At 35.5% G+C, this 16,830-nt stretch overlaps 1 protein-coding gene across 2 annotated transcripts in view; it reads right to left on the reverse strand.

Moving 5' to 3' along the window:
• Positions 1–16,830, reverse strand: part of LOC145266535 (deubiquitinating protein VCPIP1-like) — a 91,893-nt gene that overhangs the window by 40,126 nt on the left and 34,937 nt on the right. Inside the window, exons 2-6 of one of the 2 annotated variants that reach the window (XM_080122298.1) lie at positions 15,277–15,333; positions 10,493–11,301; positions 7,811–7,939; positions 6,072–6,199; positions 3,267–3,378 (exon numbers count right to left, since the gene is read on the reverse strand). In XM_080122298.1, the coding sequence (XP_079978424.1) occupies positions 3,267–3,378; positions 6,072–6,199; positions 7,811–7,939; positions 10,493–11,301; positions 15,277–15,333 (1,235 nt within the window). The remainder of the gene's footprint in view (positions 1–3,266; positions 3,379–6,071; positions 6,200–7,810; positions 7,940–10,492; positions 11,302–15,276; positions 15,334–16,830) is intronic. The other variant, XM_080122299.1, reaches the window with a different exon arrangement.

Raw genomic sequence — 16,830 nt, forward strand, 5'->3', positions numbered from 1 at the left:
ATCCGTAGAGCCCTGTTGGGTGTTATCCACACAACATTTCTGCTGATGTAATCTCCAATTTACTTCAGGTGTGTCTTGTCAATCCATGGGGATCTATTGTTCTTGTTCTGTCAGTCATGACTGGATAGAAATCATAATTTATAATTAGTCGTGTAACTCTAACTTCCCTTATTTTGTCCTTTAGTCCTCACATTCCCAGAGCGATGTTTCTGACAAAAATGGAAAAATTGATATTTTCTAGGTTAGAATTTCTTCCATCTAACACTTGTTGTTTGCAAGTTTTTGACCTTGAAGTAGTTTTTGTTTTTTTAAGTTCCTTACATCAAGTGGCTTCATGTCTTGTTTGGGGCAATTTCTATTTAAAAAAAAAAAAAAAATGTATTCTTAGTATCGCTCCTACTGAGAATCGAATCTTTAATCTTCAGAAAACTGCCCATTGGAAGATATGGCACAATGGAGAAAAATGCTAAGTTATAATCACTTCTAAGTGGCAGTCCGCTGAAGGTTTATTGTTCAATCCCAAGCACAGGTAATACAAAGAATACAATTATTTAAGACTTCTATTCAGTTATTGCTGATAGTACAAGAACAATCTACCCTCGAGTATAAATTTTGTTGTTGTTGATAACCATCCGTCTGAGGAGACAATGGTGTAACAATGGAGCTACATAACCTACGCAGAGTGATATGGAAGATAGTTGTTGCCCGTGCAGCAGTCCCCTACTCTCTGCGAAACCAGAGGATCCAAGCGAAAGACAAGAGTCGATACAGTTTGGCTCTAATTGCACTGCAGGAGTTGCCGGTGATGACTATAGAAAGTCAGGCCACCTTAGGAACTCCGTTTCCAGATTTTCTATTGGGGTTTACTCCCTTAGCCTGATGGAGTAATCCACAAGGAAGTGGAGGTTTTGAATCAAGAGTTGCCTTCCAGGTGAGATACCATTCAAAGTTGACAAGCCCCATCTACCTGAAGTGACTGGTTTTCAGGTGCCAGGGGACCATCTTTGCCCCTTCTTTCAGTTAGTATAAAAAATTTCGCCAGACTTAGTAGTAAGACGACACAAGAAGGCCAAGTGGTGGACTTGGTTGTTGTCAGAGGCGATTTGAGATGCATACCATGAGGGCATTTTTTTTATGGAGAGGGAGCTTATCCCCACTACCATCCTCGGTTATGCCATGGTTCCATTTGAAATGCTGTACAGATTCCCAAGTCTTGACCTAAAAATCCCAGAGTTTAAGAAGACGCACCTAAAGAAGGTTGAAAGTTACACCGGCTGAATAATTGTAAGAATGACATTCAAGTAGTCTGAAGAATCAACAGAATACAAAGAAATGTGTTCGTTTAAAGGTTTCTCTTAAACTGCAAGTTAACAGAGGACATGAATTTTAGTTTTACTATTCGTTCAAAATCAACAAATATTTATTATTTTCTCATTTTCCTTTATCACACACACTCAGGGCATAACTGATTTATACAAATGTACAAAATTGTTTTCTCTTATGAGTTTGTATTGTTCTATCTTAATTTTATATTTGCGAACCAGTGCTCACACCTTCGGTAATTGCCAAGACAACATGACCAGAACAAGAACTAGAAGATATGAAAATGAATAGAAAATCGTGGTAAAGAGCACTGGTTCAGCGGGTGTCAAGGGGAATGTGTAGTTTCACACAGCGACAAAGAAAATCTATTTCAAACATCATCATATCCGTTTTACATACTGGCATGCGTTGGATGGCCTTTAAAAACTATCCTCCAAAATAACCTATCTCTAGCCAGGTTTATATTTATCCCTCTTTCTCCCAAATCCATTAATCTGGTATAATGCATCATCTAGGGAATTTAAATCTAACCTTTCAAAGAGTATTTCACCCCAGCACCAAATCATCTCTACAGGACCGAATCGAAGATGTACCATAGGTGCTTTCACCTCATAAGAAGAACGGCATTCTCTGTCCATGTTTTTGCTCCGCAGAACAGTTTATCAGAGGCAGTGACGTCTACTATAATCCAAGTTTAAAATCGCCTTGGACAAAACATTCAGACGATATACACATGCACACATTGTCCTTTTACATGGCTTGTTGCACTTTGCTATTTTTTGCAATAAATGATATTTGATTTCATCATCAGGCGCTGTTTTAGAATTTGTCCTTATTCTAAGGGAGACAACTTTCTTTTACTAAGAGATTCGTTCATTTTTTTCATCTAATAATTTCGGATGCTAATAATGCTGTCAATAAGTTTACATGAGTGGTTTACAAAAGCATACTTTTTCACAAACATTCTGTTTACATTGGGCAGGGCGGTGGAGGGGCAGGGATGGGGTGGAGGTGATGTGTCCCCCCCCCCCCACTATAAACAATGTTTGTGAAATATTAAACTGTTCTTCTGCTATGTTAATGTTGGTGTGCTATTTACGGAAACACAGTTAATTAAACTGCAGAAGCACCAGTTAAAAACTATACAAGTTCTATAATTGAATACCCCCTCCAAAAGAAAAGAACGAAAAACAGAAAAGATTCTTTTTTTGAAACCACTTGTGTAAACTTACTGACAGCATTATTAGCGTCCTAAATTATGAGATGAAAAAAAAAAAAAAAAGAACGAATCTCTTAGTAAAAGAGAGTTGTCTCCCTTAGAACAATGACAACTTGTAAAACAGCGGCCATCATCATTGGTTTTATGTCCGTCTTACATGCTAGCATGTGTTGTATGAAATGGACCTGCTGCACCAATCATTTTACATTCAATAACTCTTATCCATTCTTTTAATGTTGTCATACCATTGTAGTCTCCGGTTCTGCACACATCTCCGTATAATGTCCACATTTAATCTTCCTCTGAGGTCATCAGATCTAAGCTCATCTTTAAAATCCACATTACACATCCATCATATCATTTCTCTCCGTGAAACAAACGTCCTCAACCTTCAATGACCAGGTTTTATTTCCATACATCATCACACTGCATACAAATGCTCAATAGATGCTTTCCTTCATCAACACTGGTAACTCTATGCTGGTTAGTAATGAAAAAAGTTTTGAACTTACTCCACCCACTCCTAATTGATGCTATCACATGAGCATCTACTCCACCCTGTTGCCATGACAGACCAAAGAAAATGCTGTTACAGACCAACTAACTATAGCCTAACAGACCAACAAACAAGTTTCTCACAGAAACAAGAAAACACATCCAAAAACTGCTAATTACATTTTCTTTACTTAAAAAAAATTTTTTTTTTTTTTTTTAAATGTCTCACCTGACTTTTTGCGTAAAAGTTGATACGTGTCGGCAACTAAAATCGGCTGTATGAGATTCTTCTTATAATAAACTTTTTCCATTGCTTCAATAAGTTTCCGGATGTAACTGTCCTGGAGAACAAGAGATCATTACTTGATTATGCAGGAAACATCAGAGTAGACAATGCACAACAACATTTGATATCGAGAAAGAACAACACAACAGTTGAACAATACACAAGCAGAGGTGTTACATAGTAGAGACTTATGTCCCTAAGTAGCGATGAAGTGCGTTAGTTTGAGTGTTGAGCTAGGGTCAAATGCATATCAAGATAACCACAAACAAAATTCTATCCAGAGACAATTGAAACAAAATTAGAGTGGCAAAAGGTCAAACAATCAAAAAATAATGACGTCACATTTTTGAGCGAGAGAAAGAAAGGATTTTAAAATCAGTCTCTCTCATGGAAGCTATATGTTGAAATGTTTTTGACTAATAAGGAGGGGGGGGTATGACTCCAATGATTTCGACGATTGTTTTTCTAACCATGGTTATGACAACCAATGAGAGGCTTCCGACATCATTATAAAAAATATCGAAACCTCTGTCTTGAAACAACTGAATCATGACTGCATTGATTCTTCGCCACCATCTTTGTTACTAAGAATTACTCAACACTCGAGATCGTGACTGCATTGATTCTTTGCCAATTTGATTTACTGCTGCCATCTTTGTTCCATATAATGTCTCAACACTTAACACATTGTCAAACAATGAAGAAAATGATAACCTAAGGAAATGTTGCTGATGCCCTTACCCATCATATTTCTCATTTCTCAAGTTACTAAACTAACATGGAAATAATTATTAGTTATTAGTCTCTCTCCATAAGTAAATTCTCTCTAATAAAACCTTGAAAAAAACTCAGTAAAAGTCTTTTTTCCATGCATGAGTAGTTTATTTGTGTCAAACAGATGAATGAGAACTGCCAGACGATCATAGCTACACATGAAATGGCAACGATGGATAACAATGACAATCAAAAGGATAAAAAGACAAGTACATAATAAAAAGATCAGCACACAAGCATATACATAAAAACTTTATTTACTGGAGTTACTTCATTGCTCATGGGTGAGGACATAAAATGTGTGATGCTTTTATTGATGAAAATGTAACATGTGATTCTTTTATTGATGAAAATGTAACACGTGATCCTTTTATTGATAAAAATGTAACATGTGATTCTTTTATTGATAAAAATGTAACATGTGATCCTTTTATTGATAAAAATGTAACGTGTGATTCTTTTATTGATGGAAATGTAACGTGTGATTCTTTTATTGACGAAAATGTAACATGTGATTCTTTTATTGATGGAAATGTAACGTGTGATTCTTTTATTGACGAAAATGTAACGTGTGATTCTTTTATTGATGAAAATGTAACATGTGATCCTTTTATTGATAAAAATGTAACGTGTGATTCTTTTATTGATGAAAATGTAACGTGTGATTCTTTTATTGATGAAAATGTAACATGTGATTCTTTTATTAATGAAAATGTAACATGTGATTCTTTTATTGACGAAAATGTAACGTGTGATTCTTTTATTGATGAAAATGTAACGTGTGATTCTTTTATTGATGAAAATGTAATGCGTGATCCTTTTATTGATGAAAATGTAACATGTGATTCTTTTATTGATGAAAATGTAACATGTGATCCTTTTATTGATGAAAATGTAACATGTGATTCTTTTATTAATGAAAATGTAACGTGTGATTCTTTTATTAATGAAAATGTAACGTGTGATTCTTTTATTGATGAAAATGTATTGTGTGATTCTTTTATTAATGAAAATGTATTGTGTGATTCTTTTATTAATGAAAATGTAACATGTTCGATTCTTCTTTGATGGGAACATAATGTATGATTTTTTATTAATGAAAATGTAACTTTGATTTGTGTAAAATGCTCACCTATTTCCAAGGCATATTAACTTTTTAGGGCACTTAACCAAAAACTGTGTTGTTATGGGAGATATATTTCTAACAAGTCTATAGCGCTTTGTACTCATTGGAAAGTGAGAATGTAACAGTACTATCATTATTCGTTAAGACTTTTTCAAGAACGCATAGTAAAGTAACAGAGTCAATATTTATATAACACTATGAAATTCAATGTTGTTTCTACATCAATCTATATTGAAGTGACAACATAATATATTTTAAAAGAATTGAACAAGTTTTTTTTATTTTTTTTTTTTAACTTTGATTCATCCAGAACAAAGCACATTGCCACTGAGCCATATGGAACTACTTTAAATCAGGGGCCATACCTACAGTGACATCCAAAATGGGGAGTTGTATAGTAGGATGTTTGTTCACATTACATTTTAATTTCTGCATACTGGTCAAGTCAGGAAAATAGGTACCACGCTGTCTACCAAGTTCCAGCTTGTCATATTACCACGATGTTAAATCTCTGTGTTTATTTTACATTACAGTGCTACAATGGTATGTGCTCCAATGAACGTCCAAATAACTTAATAAGCAGCAAAATCCCACTCCTTCACCATAGAGATCCACAGATGTTGGAAAGCGTTTTACTCTAAAAGCTTCTTTCCTTGAACTGCTTGCCTTTGGAATTCCCTCCCTGACTGTATCAGCATGCAGACATGTCGTCTATAAATCTATCTCCTATCACAGTAGCCTCAAACACTTCCAGTGGGAATATGCCTTACATGAGGTAAAAAAAAAAAAAAAAAAAAAAAAAAGGAACGCGAGTCAAATTAAAATTAAAAAAAAAAAATAATACTTACACGAAGTTTATTTCCTCCAATTGTACAGCAATCATTCTCGTCAAAGTCGATATATTCATTAATCAACTGAACGGGCATTCCCCAAGCTTTTTGTAACATAGTCCGTGGTAGACGAGGTGCTTGTTTGCCTGAATAAAATGCATAATGATTTGGAGTTTGTATTTTGCTCATCAACAATGTTATTCATTTAAGTCATCATAACATTTGACTTTTTATTCATCATCATCATCATCTACAAATTAGTGTCAGTTTTACGTGTGTTAAATATTGAGCAAGGAAACCCACTAGTATATAAAACATCTACATGAGAAAAAGAGGAAATCAAAGTGGCCAAGTTCAGTTCGAAACTGAAATTCTTTCTACATCACAGAATTGTTTTGTTTTACACCATATCAACCCTTTTCGTGTTATTCAATGCTGAATCCAGTTAATTTGGAAATAGTATTCATGTTGCATCCAGTTATTTTGTAGAAGGTTTTTAGTCTTCAAGCTCTTTGTATCGTCAATTGCTTGTTTGTAGTATTTGGTTTGGTTGTTTTAGAGTGGATTTTATCGTTTTTGTCCCCGTTGAGTTTTGCAATGGGAGAGGGAAAAAGGTTATAGTATTCATGTTTAAGTTAGAAAATCAGTCAGGAAATAGTGAAGATAGAAAGCGAAATGGGAAAAAGGAAAAGGGGTATTATTGTTTTTTGTTTTTTTTTGGTTTTGCAGAACATAATTTTGCAAAAGGAAGTAGAAAAACAAAAAGCATCAATTTTAACTGCATCTTGTCTCAGGAAGCCAATATCTTCAAACAGCCTAATCTGGTAGCACCAGTAAGTACTTTTGTACAAACCATATGTACACTTATTCTCATAATCATATTACTGCTAGGTTAGTTATAAAAAACTAACTGTCCCTATCTGACATTGCCTGATAGTGTAGTTATATGCAATTACTTTTGATTTTCTTTTTTTTTTTAAACTATGCCATTTTTTTTTGTTTCAATCATTAGAAAGTAACTCTACATGAATGAATACAAAGTTATGTCCCTTTTTATTATGATAGTAGCCATCTGAAAATAATTCAGACCAAGACAAAGTATTTTCAAGAAGGAATTAAATAGAATCACATTTTATTCTTTTTAACAACATGATGTAACAATCCACTAGAAAAACTGACATACCAGAATCAAATATTGATTTTATAAGAAGAAAACTATTGATGACAAAGAAATGATAGAGACTGGCTTTACTTTTTAGAAATTAGAAACATAAAAAGATAAAATACTCAGAAGAGAAAATATATCTCAAAATTTGGTTGTAATAATTTTAATAAAAAGGAAAAGGTCAGAAGGATCAACACACTTTCAATTCCAACCAAAGGAATGTAATGATTCCTCCCTAAGCTGTAGGAATGAATACAAAATTATGTTCCTTTTTTTAAAGATGGTAATCACCTGAAAATAATTCTGACCAAGACAAAGTATTTTTAACAAGAAACTAAATAGAATTACATTTTATTCTCCTTAACACCATGATGCAATGATCCACAAGAAAAACTGACAAAACCCAGACTCAAATATTGATTTTATAGGAAGAAAACTATCAATTACAAAAAAAAAATAGAGACTGGATTTACTTTATATATTAGAAGAAAGATAAGATAAAATTCTCAGGAAAGAAAACACATCTAAGATTTTTTCTGTTACAAATTTAATAGTAAAAAAAGAAAAAAAAAGGTCATGAGGGTCAACACACCTTCAATTCCAACCAATGGAATGTAATGATTCCTCCCCAAGCTGCTCCAAGCAATGCACAAAGGTTTATTTAATCGGCCATCTTTGTCCATACATTCTGTTTTATCGCAAAGAGTTGGCAGGAAGACACCTAAGAAATAAATGCATAAAAAAATAAGAGTTAAGTTTTCAATCACGGATGTCTATATAAATCATTAAACACCAGAGTCAGATTCTACTTACCTGTTGCTAAGTTGACTTGGATGCCAACGCATATATATATATATATATATATATATATATATATATATAAAAGATTCATTACAAATAGAATAGTCACAGCAAACATCAGAGTAACACGTTACTTTTGTACACATGGAAGAGAGATACACAGGCATATAGTTTGTCCTGCTATATCTAGTTACATTGTGTGGATCTGTCCCCATCCCCTTACTGGGGATGACACCCTGGACACGTCATTTTTTTTCTTGCTTGAAATCTTGCTAGCCAAGAAACAGAAAATCTCTTTTGAATTCAGGAATCTGCACAGTATTTCAAACAGAATCATTTATTTAATCCAAAGGGGTAGCATGCTCTCGTTTTGTGGCGTAATGGATAAAGTAATTAGTGAAGTTCAGTTGAAGGTTCAATCTTTAGTGCAAACAATACTCAATATGCAATTGCAAATTACTTAGGACTTCTACCCCATCATGACTGATGAAACACGACCATATCATTTTCATTTCAAGTGCTCTTCTGAGCCCCAATCTATGGTCCCCCCTGTTTTGACTTTCATGAAAAACGTGTCTAATTGAAACCACTATCAATAATTTCTCCCACTCTTTATCTGTGCCTACATCTAAATGTGGATTCCATGAACAAAGCTTCTTTCTTAGAAAGAACTGCACGCCTGTGGAACTTTGTTCTGTTTTCCTGCTTTCCAACTGGTCGTCTTCAAGTCCAACGTGAATAAATTCTTGATGAGCCATTCCCTTAAGTGATCCAATTTACCAAATTTCCACTACTAACGATGACTATGACATGTTCCCTTTGACCACTCTACACTCATTAATCCCTATCCTCTAGTGGCCTCCTGGCCTTGATAAGTGATGACTCCTTTGTTAAAAAAAAAAAAAAAAAAAAACTATCCCGTAGATTACATAAAGGGCTCCATTTGAAATTCTGTGCAGATTCCCAAGTTCAACAAGATACACCTGAAGAAGGTCACATTGACTGAAACGTGAAAATAACACTCCCGATCAGAACATTAGTCTGAATAATCCAAAAAATAAAAATTATCAATCCTCATCTCAAAAGAGTCATATTCGTTTTCTAACAATAAATAGTTTCTCTCAGTTAAATATTCTTTAATCAATAAAACGATTGTCATTTTTTTTTAATGGATTTATTTAACACTGTACTGCTTTAATTAAGGGTGGGGGGGGCAATATAATTTAATTTTAAAACAGGTAAAAGTTGGAATTATTTACCTTAGAGACATCAGATTAATCACCACTCACAACACTGATTAAACAATCTCATTTTTTTTTAAATGTGCGTGAAAGGTTTTTACATTTCTTGCATACAAACTTGTCATCATCACTCAACCGACCAATAATTCTACGACACTTTCTTGTGTATCCAATGCTTGCAAATACCAAAAAAAAAAAAAAAAAAAAAAAAATTGAGTTGTATCTGATTCCCTTTTCACAAACTGAACAGAAGAATTTTCCTCTTTCTAAAAGATTTCCAACATTATAATCACTGATCTTGGCCTTCGGGCCAGGATGGTGAATGCGGTGATGAAAAGGTGAATGCGGTATTATGATGAAAGAAGATATTAGCTAAGAGAAACTTTTGTTTAGTTCTGGAGTGACAAGGATGACCACCGACCCCCATTTTCCCCCCTATTGAGTTGACCTTGTACCTAAGTTTTTTGTTCAGTTTGGACTTGCATTGTAATTTTAGCCTGAATAGAAGATTTAATAGATCAAAGTGTAGTATCTGTTTTGATGCTGCAGTTCACCTTTTGGTCTCTGTTAGTGGAGGAGAAATCCTTCAATACATTTTTTTTTGTTACTAACCAGAGTGCCCCTTTTTGGGGAGCTGGTTTCCCCCACATTAAAAACTGACCTTGTGTACTGTTCATCAGGAGACTCCAATGGTTTGGACACACCCTTCATCATCCACCAACTATCCTGATTTACAAGGCAATAGCACCAACATCTCTGCTGGGATAGTGCAAGAAGAGCAATGTCAACCAACAAAACTGACTTGGAAGCTATGATGGTGATTTATTTGTAATTTTTATCATCTTTTTTTTTATATATATGATCTACGGAGCACCAGATCTGCAATTAACAAACTTATCAAACTCTTTAAATTCATTCAACTATAACATTATCTCCATTGGTAAATATACATTTATTGTATTAAACAGACAGGTCATAATTACTGCATTTTTTAAAACTATTACGGTTGAGTTTCAATCCCAGCTGGTGGCAGTTGGTTGTAACTGCACTAAAAATATTGAGAAGAGCAAAAAAAAAAAAAAAAAAAAAAAATAGGAAGTTTTTTTTTTAGATATAACGAAAATAAAATTTTGGTTTGGGACATTTATTACAAGAGATCCCCAAAGAAGCACAACAGACAAAAAAAAAAATAAATAAATAAATAAATAAAAAAAAAATAGTAATGAACTTACCCGAATAATCACCTGAGCTCCTCATTCCAACAATAGAATCCAATAAGACGATTGGACGTCTCAGAACATTGGCCAAACCAAATATGTGGATATTCCGGAGTCCCAACAGCTCTCCTTCAGGGGGAACAAAGTCCGGTTTGCACTCCTCAATGATCTCTTGCCATTCAGAATGCCGAATGAAATCTTGGAAGTGCATCTGGTACAAGCTGAGCTTTTCTTGAAAATGAAGCTGTAAGTTTTCCCTGAGAGCGTGCCAGAAAAGTTCACGTCCGACAAGTGCTCGAGAAATGGCATGGACCAGGCAGTGTCCATCACCATCGGCATGGATAGGCACAAGTCGTTCCTCATCTGAATTGGCCTTTTTGATTTCAGACAACGTTTCGGCTAAATAGTCAAGGCTGCCTGTAGAGTCACAGCCATAGCCAGGGATGTTGAGGCTGCAAGGTTCGATTAGAAACGCCCGATCACTAAGACGGCTGCAATCAAAAATCGTACCCTTTCCCATTTCGGACAGCAATTTGGCCTCTCCCGTGTCTTTAGCCATTCCATAATGGGTGAGAAAAGGGGATAACAACTTGCAGACGTAACTGGAGATTCCATTCACTTTGATGTCACCGGGCGGGTTGCCTTGGCAACATGTGTTAACATCTTTAATGTCCTCCTTTTTGTGCTGTTCACCACATGATGGGCAAGAAATTATCAGGGGGTCGTCAGAGGCAAAGATCAAGTTCGACTGACAGGTGGTGTTCGGGCAGAAACCGGATAGCAATTTACGAGATGTAGTTTTCATCTTCAACACTTCAAAAAAACTAAAAAAGAAAAAGAAAATAGAACATCAGAATAAAAAAAATGTAATGTGTGCAGATGCCCCCCCCCCAAAAAAAACAATCAGTTTCTAGTTTTCAAATTTTTTTTTTTTTTTTAATATAAAACTTTGATCCACCTCCAGCAACGCTTATGAGACTTTCATGAGATCTGTATTAACAAAGAGGTACATTTATTAATTTACAGTCTGCCGGCAAGACACATGGCCAGTTAAAATTTGATTTAGTTGTTTTGTTGTACAGCATATCAACCCTTTTTCGGGTTATTTAATGCCGAATCCAGTAATTTTGGAAAAAAGTTTTAATGCTTCAAGTTCTTTATATCTTTTTAAATATTTATTCAAAGTGTCCGGTTTGGTTGTTTTGTTTTTTAATAGTAAAAGTTGTTGCTTTTGACATTTTTTTTTTTACAGTGGTCACCACTTATCAAGGCCCGGAAGCCACTCAGGGATAAGGGTTATTGCAAGTACATTACGTTAGTGTGGAGATTTGAAGTGTTTACTTAAGGGGGCGATTCATTAGGAATTTGTTAACGTTGGACTTGAAGACATCCAAGTTGTAGTCAGGTGGGAAGCAGGCAGACGGAACAGAGTTCCACAGGCGTGCAGTTCTAAGAAAGAAGCTTTGTTCATGGAATCCACGTTTTGATTTAGGCACAGATAAAGAGTGGGGGAAATTTTTCACAGTGGATTCGGCCAGACGGGTGTTTTTCGTGAAAGATTGGCAAGGGGGGACCAGAGATTAGAGTTCAGACGAGCACCTGCCATGGAAATAACGATAAAACAAGGATAGGCTCGCAATGTCTTTTTGATTCTTGCAAAGGGAAATACTAAAAAAAAAACCCAACAACATTAATGTTTGGTGCATCTAAAGTCAGAAAGCTAGTACCTTCCGACAATCTGATCTCGTAACAACAGAACCAATAAAGATAATTGATCGTCAAGCATTAACAGATGTCCAAACTATTTGTATCATTTGGATTCTTCAGACTACTATTCTCATCTTGAGTGTTATTCGCACAACATTTTAGTCGATATAACCTCCGACCTTCTTGAAATATATTTTGTCGAACTCGAGAATCTGCACAAAAGTTTGAACAGAACCCTTTATTTAATCCATGTCGAGGTTAACATGCTCTTGTTTCGTCAGCGATGACTGGGTAGAAGTACTAAATAATTTGCAATTGTATTTTTTTAGTTTTGCCTGCATGCGGCGTAATGGATAAAGTACTTAGTAAAAAAAAAAAACACTTGTAAATCACACTTTTCTTGAGGTTGAAGGTTTAATTCTTAATGTAAACGATTTTAAAAAATTCAGAAAGATAATCTCAACTATTATTCTCTGCCAACAACTCAATCTAAAGTGTTTGCTATTTTTCCTGATCATCTTTAATGGTTTAGACATGGAGTTCAGTGCCTGGTAATCCTCCCTACCTCTCTGCCCTGGTGATGCAAGTGTATTGATGGACAGCTGGACAACAACTATCAATGAGGACTTGGCTAAGCTCTCAGATTTTGACAGTTAAATCGCAATTAGATTACTATCTTATGTGATCTTGCTCAGAACTGCCATGCACGTGCCACCCTGATTCAGGATGTAGTACATGTCAGAAACTGTGGCACTAACCCAAGGTGGGTTTAACTGGCTTCCTCCAAAGGAAGAAATTTCATAGGGTATGAAATTCACAAGTGGTCCCCAGTCGAATGTATATCCCCGTTAGGGGAGATGACAATGTTAGGTTTTTGCAGCTCTCATAGGAAGGAGGTCAACGTCTTACATACAGCGCCTGGTATTCCCAAATTGGTCACCCATCTAGTACTGACCAGGCTCCACGTTGCTTAACTAATGATCTAATGAGAACCGGTGTGTCAACGTGATTATGCGATATCTAGTACATGCCAGGAAGGAAATAGGCTCAACTTGACCAGAGTGAACAGCATTGCAACAACAACAAAACTTCAGAAAGCAACAGTAATAATACAGGTAGATGATTTTGATCTTAAAACTAAAATCTTCTAACATATAAAATTATCTTGTCAGATTTTCAAAGTTTGATCCCGCTGTGAAGATGCATTATGTGCATTCACTCGCCATGATTGTCTCATTTGTAGTGCCGGGCCTAACTTGTCCATTGATCCATCCAAAACAAGGTATGCCTCATTTAATGGGAAAGATTAGCCTTCCTGGGAAATGTAGTTTTCACAGATCGGCTTCAAATAAAGCCTGTATGAATAAAGACAGTCATAGATGTGATCTTCAATGGATGTCTCCAGCAACCGCCAAACACTTACTACTAACAAAATGCCAGAACCAAAAATGAAAAGGGTGGGGTTCAGAACCTAGGCCCTCTTCTTCTTAGGAGGAGGGCCTACGTTCTGAAACCCACCCTTTCCATCTGCTGAGATCTTTCATTTTTGACTGAAGGAGAGAATGCGAATTGAATATTGGAGTTGGTTTTGAGGAGTGCTACCGAGCAGTTCGGCTAAAGAAAACAAAACCACAAGCCGATGTCATAAACAAGTAATAATGTTTTCGATATTAAACATGGTGCTTACTCTTTCAAGACTTGCAGGAACGAGACTTTTATCCTAGCCAGACTAAAACACACCAGCTCTATTGACAAAGTCTCTTACTGAGAGCCTAAGTGGGCCCAATCATACCGGAAGAAGCACACTAGCCAAACTGCTTGGTAGCTCACACCGAAACCAACTGCCCACTCTCCAATGCTCAACGCCCACTCTCATCCTCCTTCTCGAGGGGGAGGGGGCTCAGTTTTGACTGCCCCCCCCCTTTCCATCTTCTGCGATCTTTTCACTCTTGATTGGGTCTGGCATTTTGTTAGGGGTCATTTTTCAGTGGTTACTCAAGACATCCACTCAAGATAACATCTAGGACTGTCTCTATTCATAAGGGTTTTATCTGGAGCCCATCTACAAAAACAACTTTTCTCACAACGGCAGATCTCAGTGTAAATTTCCCATTAAATGAGGTATTGACTTTTTAAACACAAAGAACATTCCTTGGGTGATCTGACTCTGGCCAATGATATTTTAAGAATTTGTACCTTTTAAGGCAGCTATTCCCCTTATATGCAAATTAATGACGCATAAAAAGATTAAAATCTTCACCAGCACCATAATTCATAACAAATCTCAGCTTCAATGTTTTCTCCCAGCAGTTAACCACTTAAATTTCTGTCCTTCCTAGTTCATCCTTCTTAAGGCAGCTATTCCCCTCATGCAAATTAATGCCACATATAAAAAGAACCCTGCTATAAACACAAGCTCTCTACTTCTTTTTCTTTTATCCAAGTTTCCATACCTGACAAATCAAACAGATGCGCTGCCACTTGGGTGAGCAATATGATCTATTGTTGAATAAAGGAACTTGGAGATCCTGCATACACATAAATTCACAGTTAGCAGAAAACAAAGAAAAATTCCATGTCAAATTTAGACACACATATTGACCTCTGATGGAATAAAGAAAGAATTTGTCAATAAAAGCAAAAGGCTCGATGAACAAAGACACAGACGGAGAGAGACGGAGAGAGACGCACGATCATTACATCATTAGCTCGTCAACCCCAAACTCTTTTCGTCCTTGCTCGATACGTCCAACAACTACTGCAGGCAAAATAATAATTTAATAAAAAAACAGTTTTGTTATGAAACCATCTCTGTGTTTGTTTGTCAAACGGCTGGAACAAACTAGAATGTATATATTTATTTAGCAGCACGCATCTTTGTAGAAGTGCAACAAACATGATTATACATACGATAAACAGATTAAACCGTTACAGAGAGACAGACAATACAACACTGTGACATTACCTAAATAAATGTGTTGGCAAGAAGAAGAAATCGCAAATCATTTAATCTGATTTGTTCAAGTATTTGCTGCGAGAGAAGAGAAACGAACAAATCTAAATAATAATAATCATAATAATAATAATAATACCTGATGAGTATAGTGGAATTATTAAGTTCTGTTTCTTCCATTCTTGTGGCTGTAAATCTTAAAATTGTAATTAAGTTAAGGAAATTAGATTAGGGTTGAAGATGAAGAAAAAAAAGATCAGTCTAAAGGAAATCACTTTACAACAAAAAAGTGAACGAATGTTATGTTTGCTGTGCCTTAGATTAACTACAAAAATTGCAGCACTTACGCATTTTTTTAGCTTTCATTTTTTAAGAATACCACTTGGAACTAGGGGAGACAATTCAAGAAGTTTCACTCGGAATAAGAGTGGATAATTTCAAAAGGTTTTTAAAAGAATAAGAGAACTGTACATTCCTGTAAAGAAATGGTTATTAATTTTAAAAGTTTGTATTTCCAAGAAATATTGTTATATATTTAAGTAATGATTATATGGATTTATTATTAAGTTTAATTTTTTTAAAAAATTATTATTTCATAAAAGCTAAAAAAAATTATTTTAATTCAATAAACGTTATGATAATTAATGTTTTATCTTGTGTTATCATCTTAATTTGATGTTTGTTTTGCTTTTATTAATAAGTTATATGAAATTTTACCAACTCCTTGAATTGTCTCCCCTTGTTCCAAGTGGAATTCTTTAAATAAACAAAAAGTCCTCTAAACCTAAAATGCACAAGTACCAATATTATATACGTGTGACACTATGCTCAACCAAGGTCGTCGAATGCTGGGGTGGGGGAATAGGAAAAAACAAACAAAGGATGACAAAAGAAAAGGAAGTAGGTTAAGCGAGTAATAAAAGAAATGATCAAAAGACAATGGATGGGAATTTGTTGTTAATGCAGACAAAAAGAAATAAGGGTAAGATTTAATTGAGTATGTGCCCAACGTCGATAGCAAAAGGACTGAACAATGGACTAAGGATCGAACAATAGGAATGACACTTGATGGGGGTGGGCGGTTGTATGCTTGACAGGATGTAGCTGTTGACCTTGGCACATAGAGGGTTGATGACAACACACACACACACCCATAGTCCAACCAACATATATGTGAAGCATTGGTGTTAGTGTTTTTTCCGTGTTGTGTTTTGTTTTATTTTGCTATTTGTGGACCTGTGTGTTTCCATTGACTGTTGCAAATGTGAAACCGACGACAACATGGCCAGAACAAGAATGATGAAAGATGGAGATCAAAGCCATGGCATAAACAACATTTGAGGTCAGCGACTTGTCGGTGGGGCCACATGGTGTCACATACCAACATCAGCCTTTGATATCGTCGTCTTTTATGTCATAGCAATTATAGGATTGAAATCTATTTCCTATCATGTAATATCTAAATTACACACTCATGCTCAGACATGTGTAATACTGTTAGCAATAGAACACTTCTGTGCATACCCAGCTTCTGTTTCTATTCAGACAGTTTGATGCTAAATATAATCAGTTTCAGCAAAGATGAAGACGTTCCATATACTGGCTCATCTCTCATTGTCGTGGCTTAGTCAGGAGATGAGACCTGAAAGCAAAAGATGAAAACTCAATTACCTTTCTCTAATACACGTCTGCT

This window comes from Euprymna scolopes, chromosome 41 (genome assembly GCF_053919585.1).
Source record: "Euprymna scolopes isolate OS-2025 chromosome 41, ASM5391958v1, whole genome shotgun sequence".
Classification (NCBI taxonomy): domain Eukaryota; kingdom Metazoa; phylum Mollusca; class Cephalopoda; order Sepiida; family Sepiolidae; genus Euprymna; species Euprymna scolopes.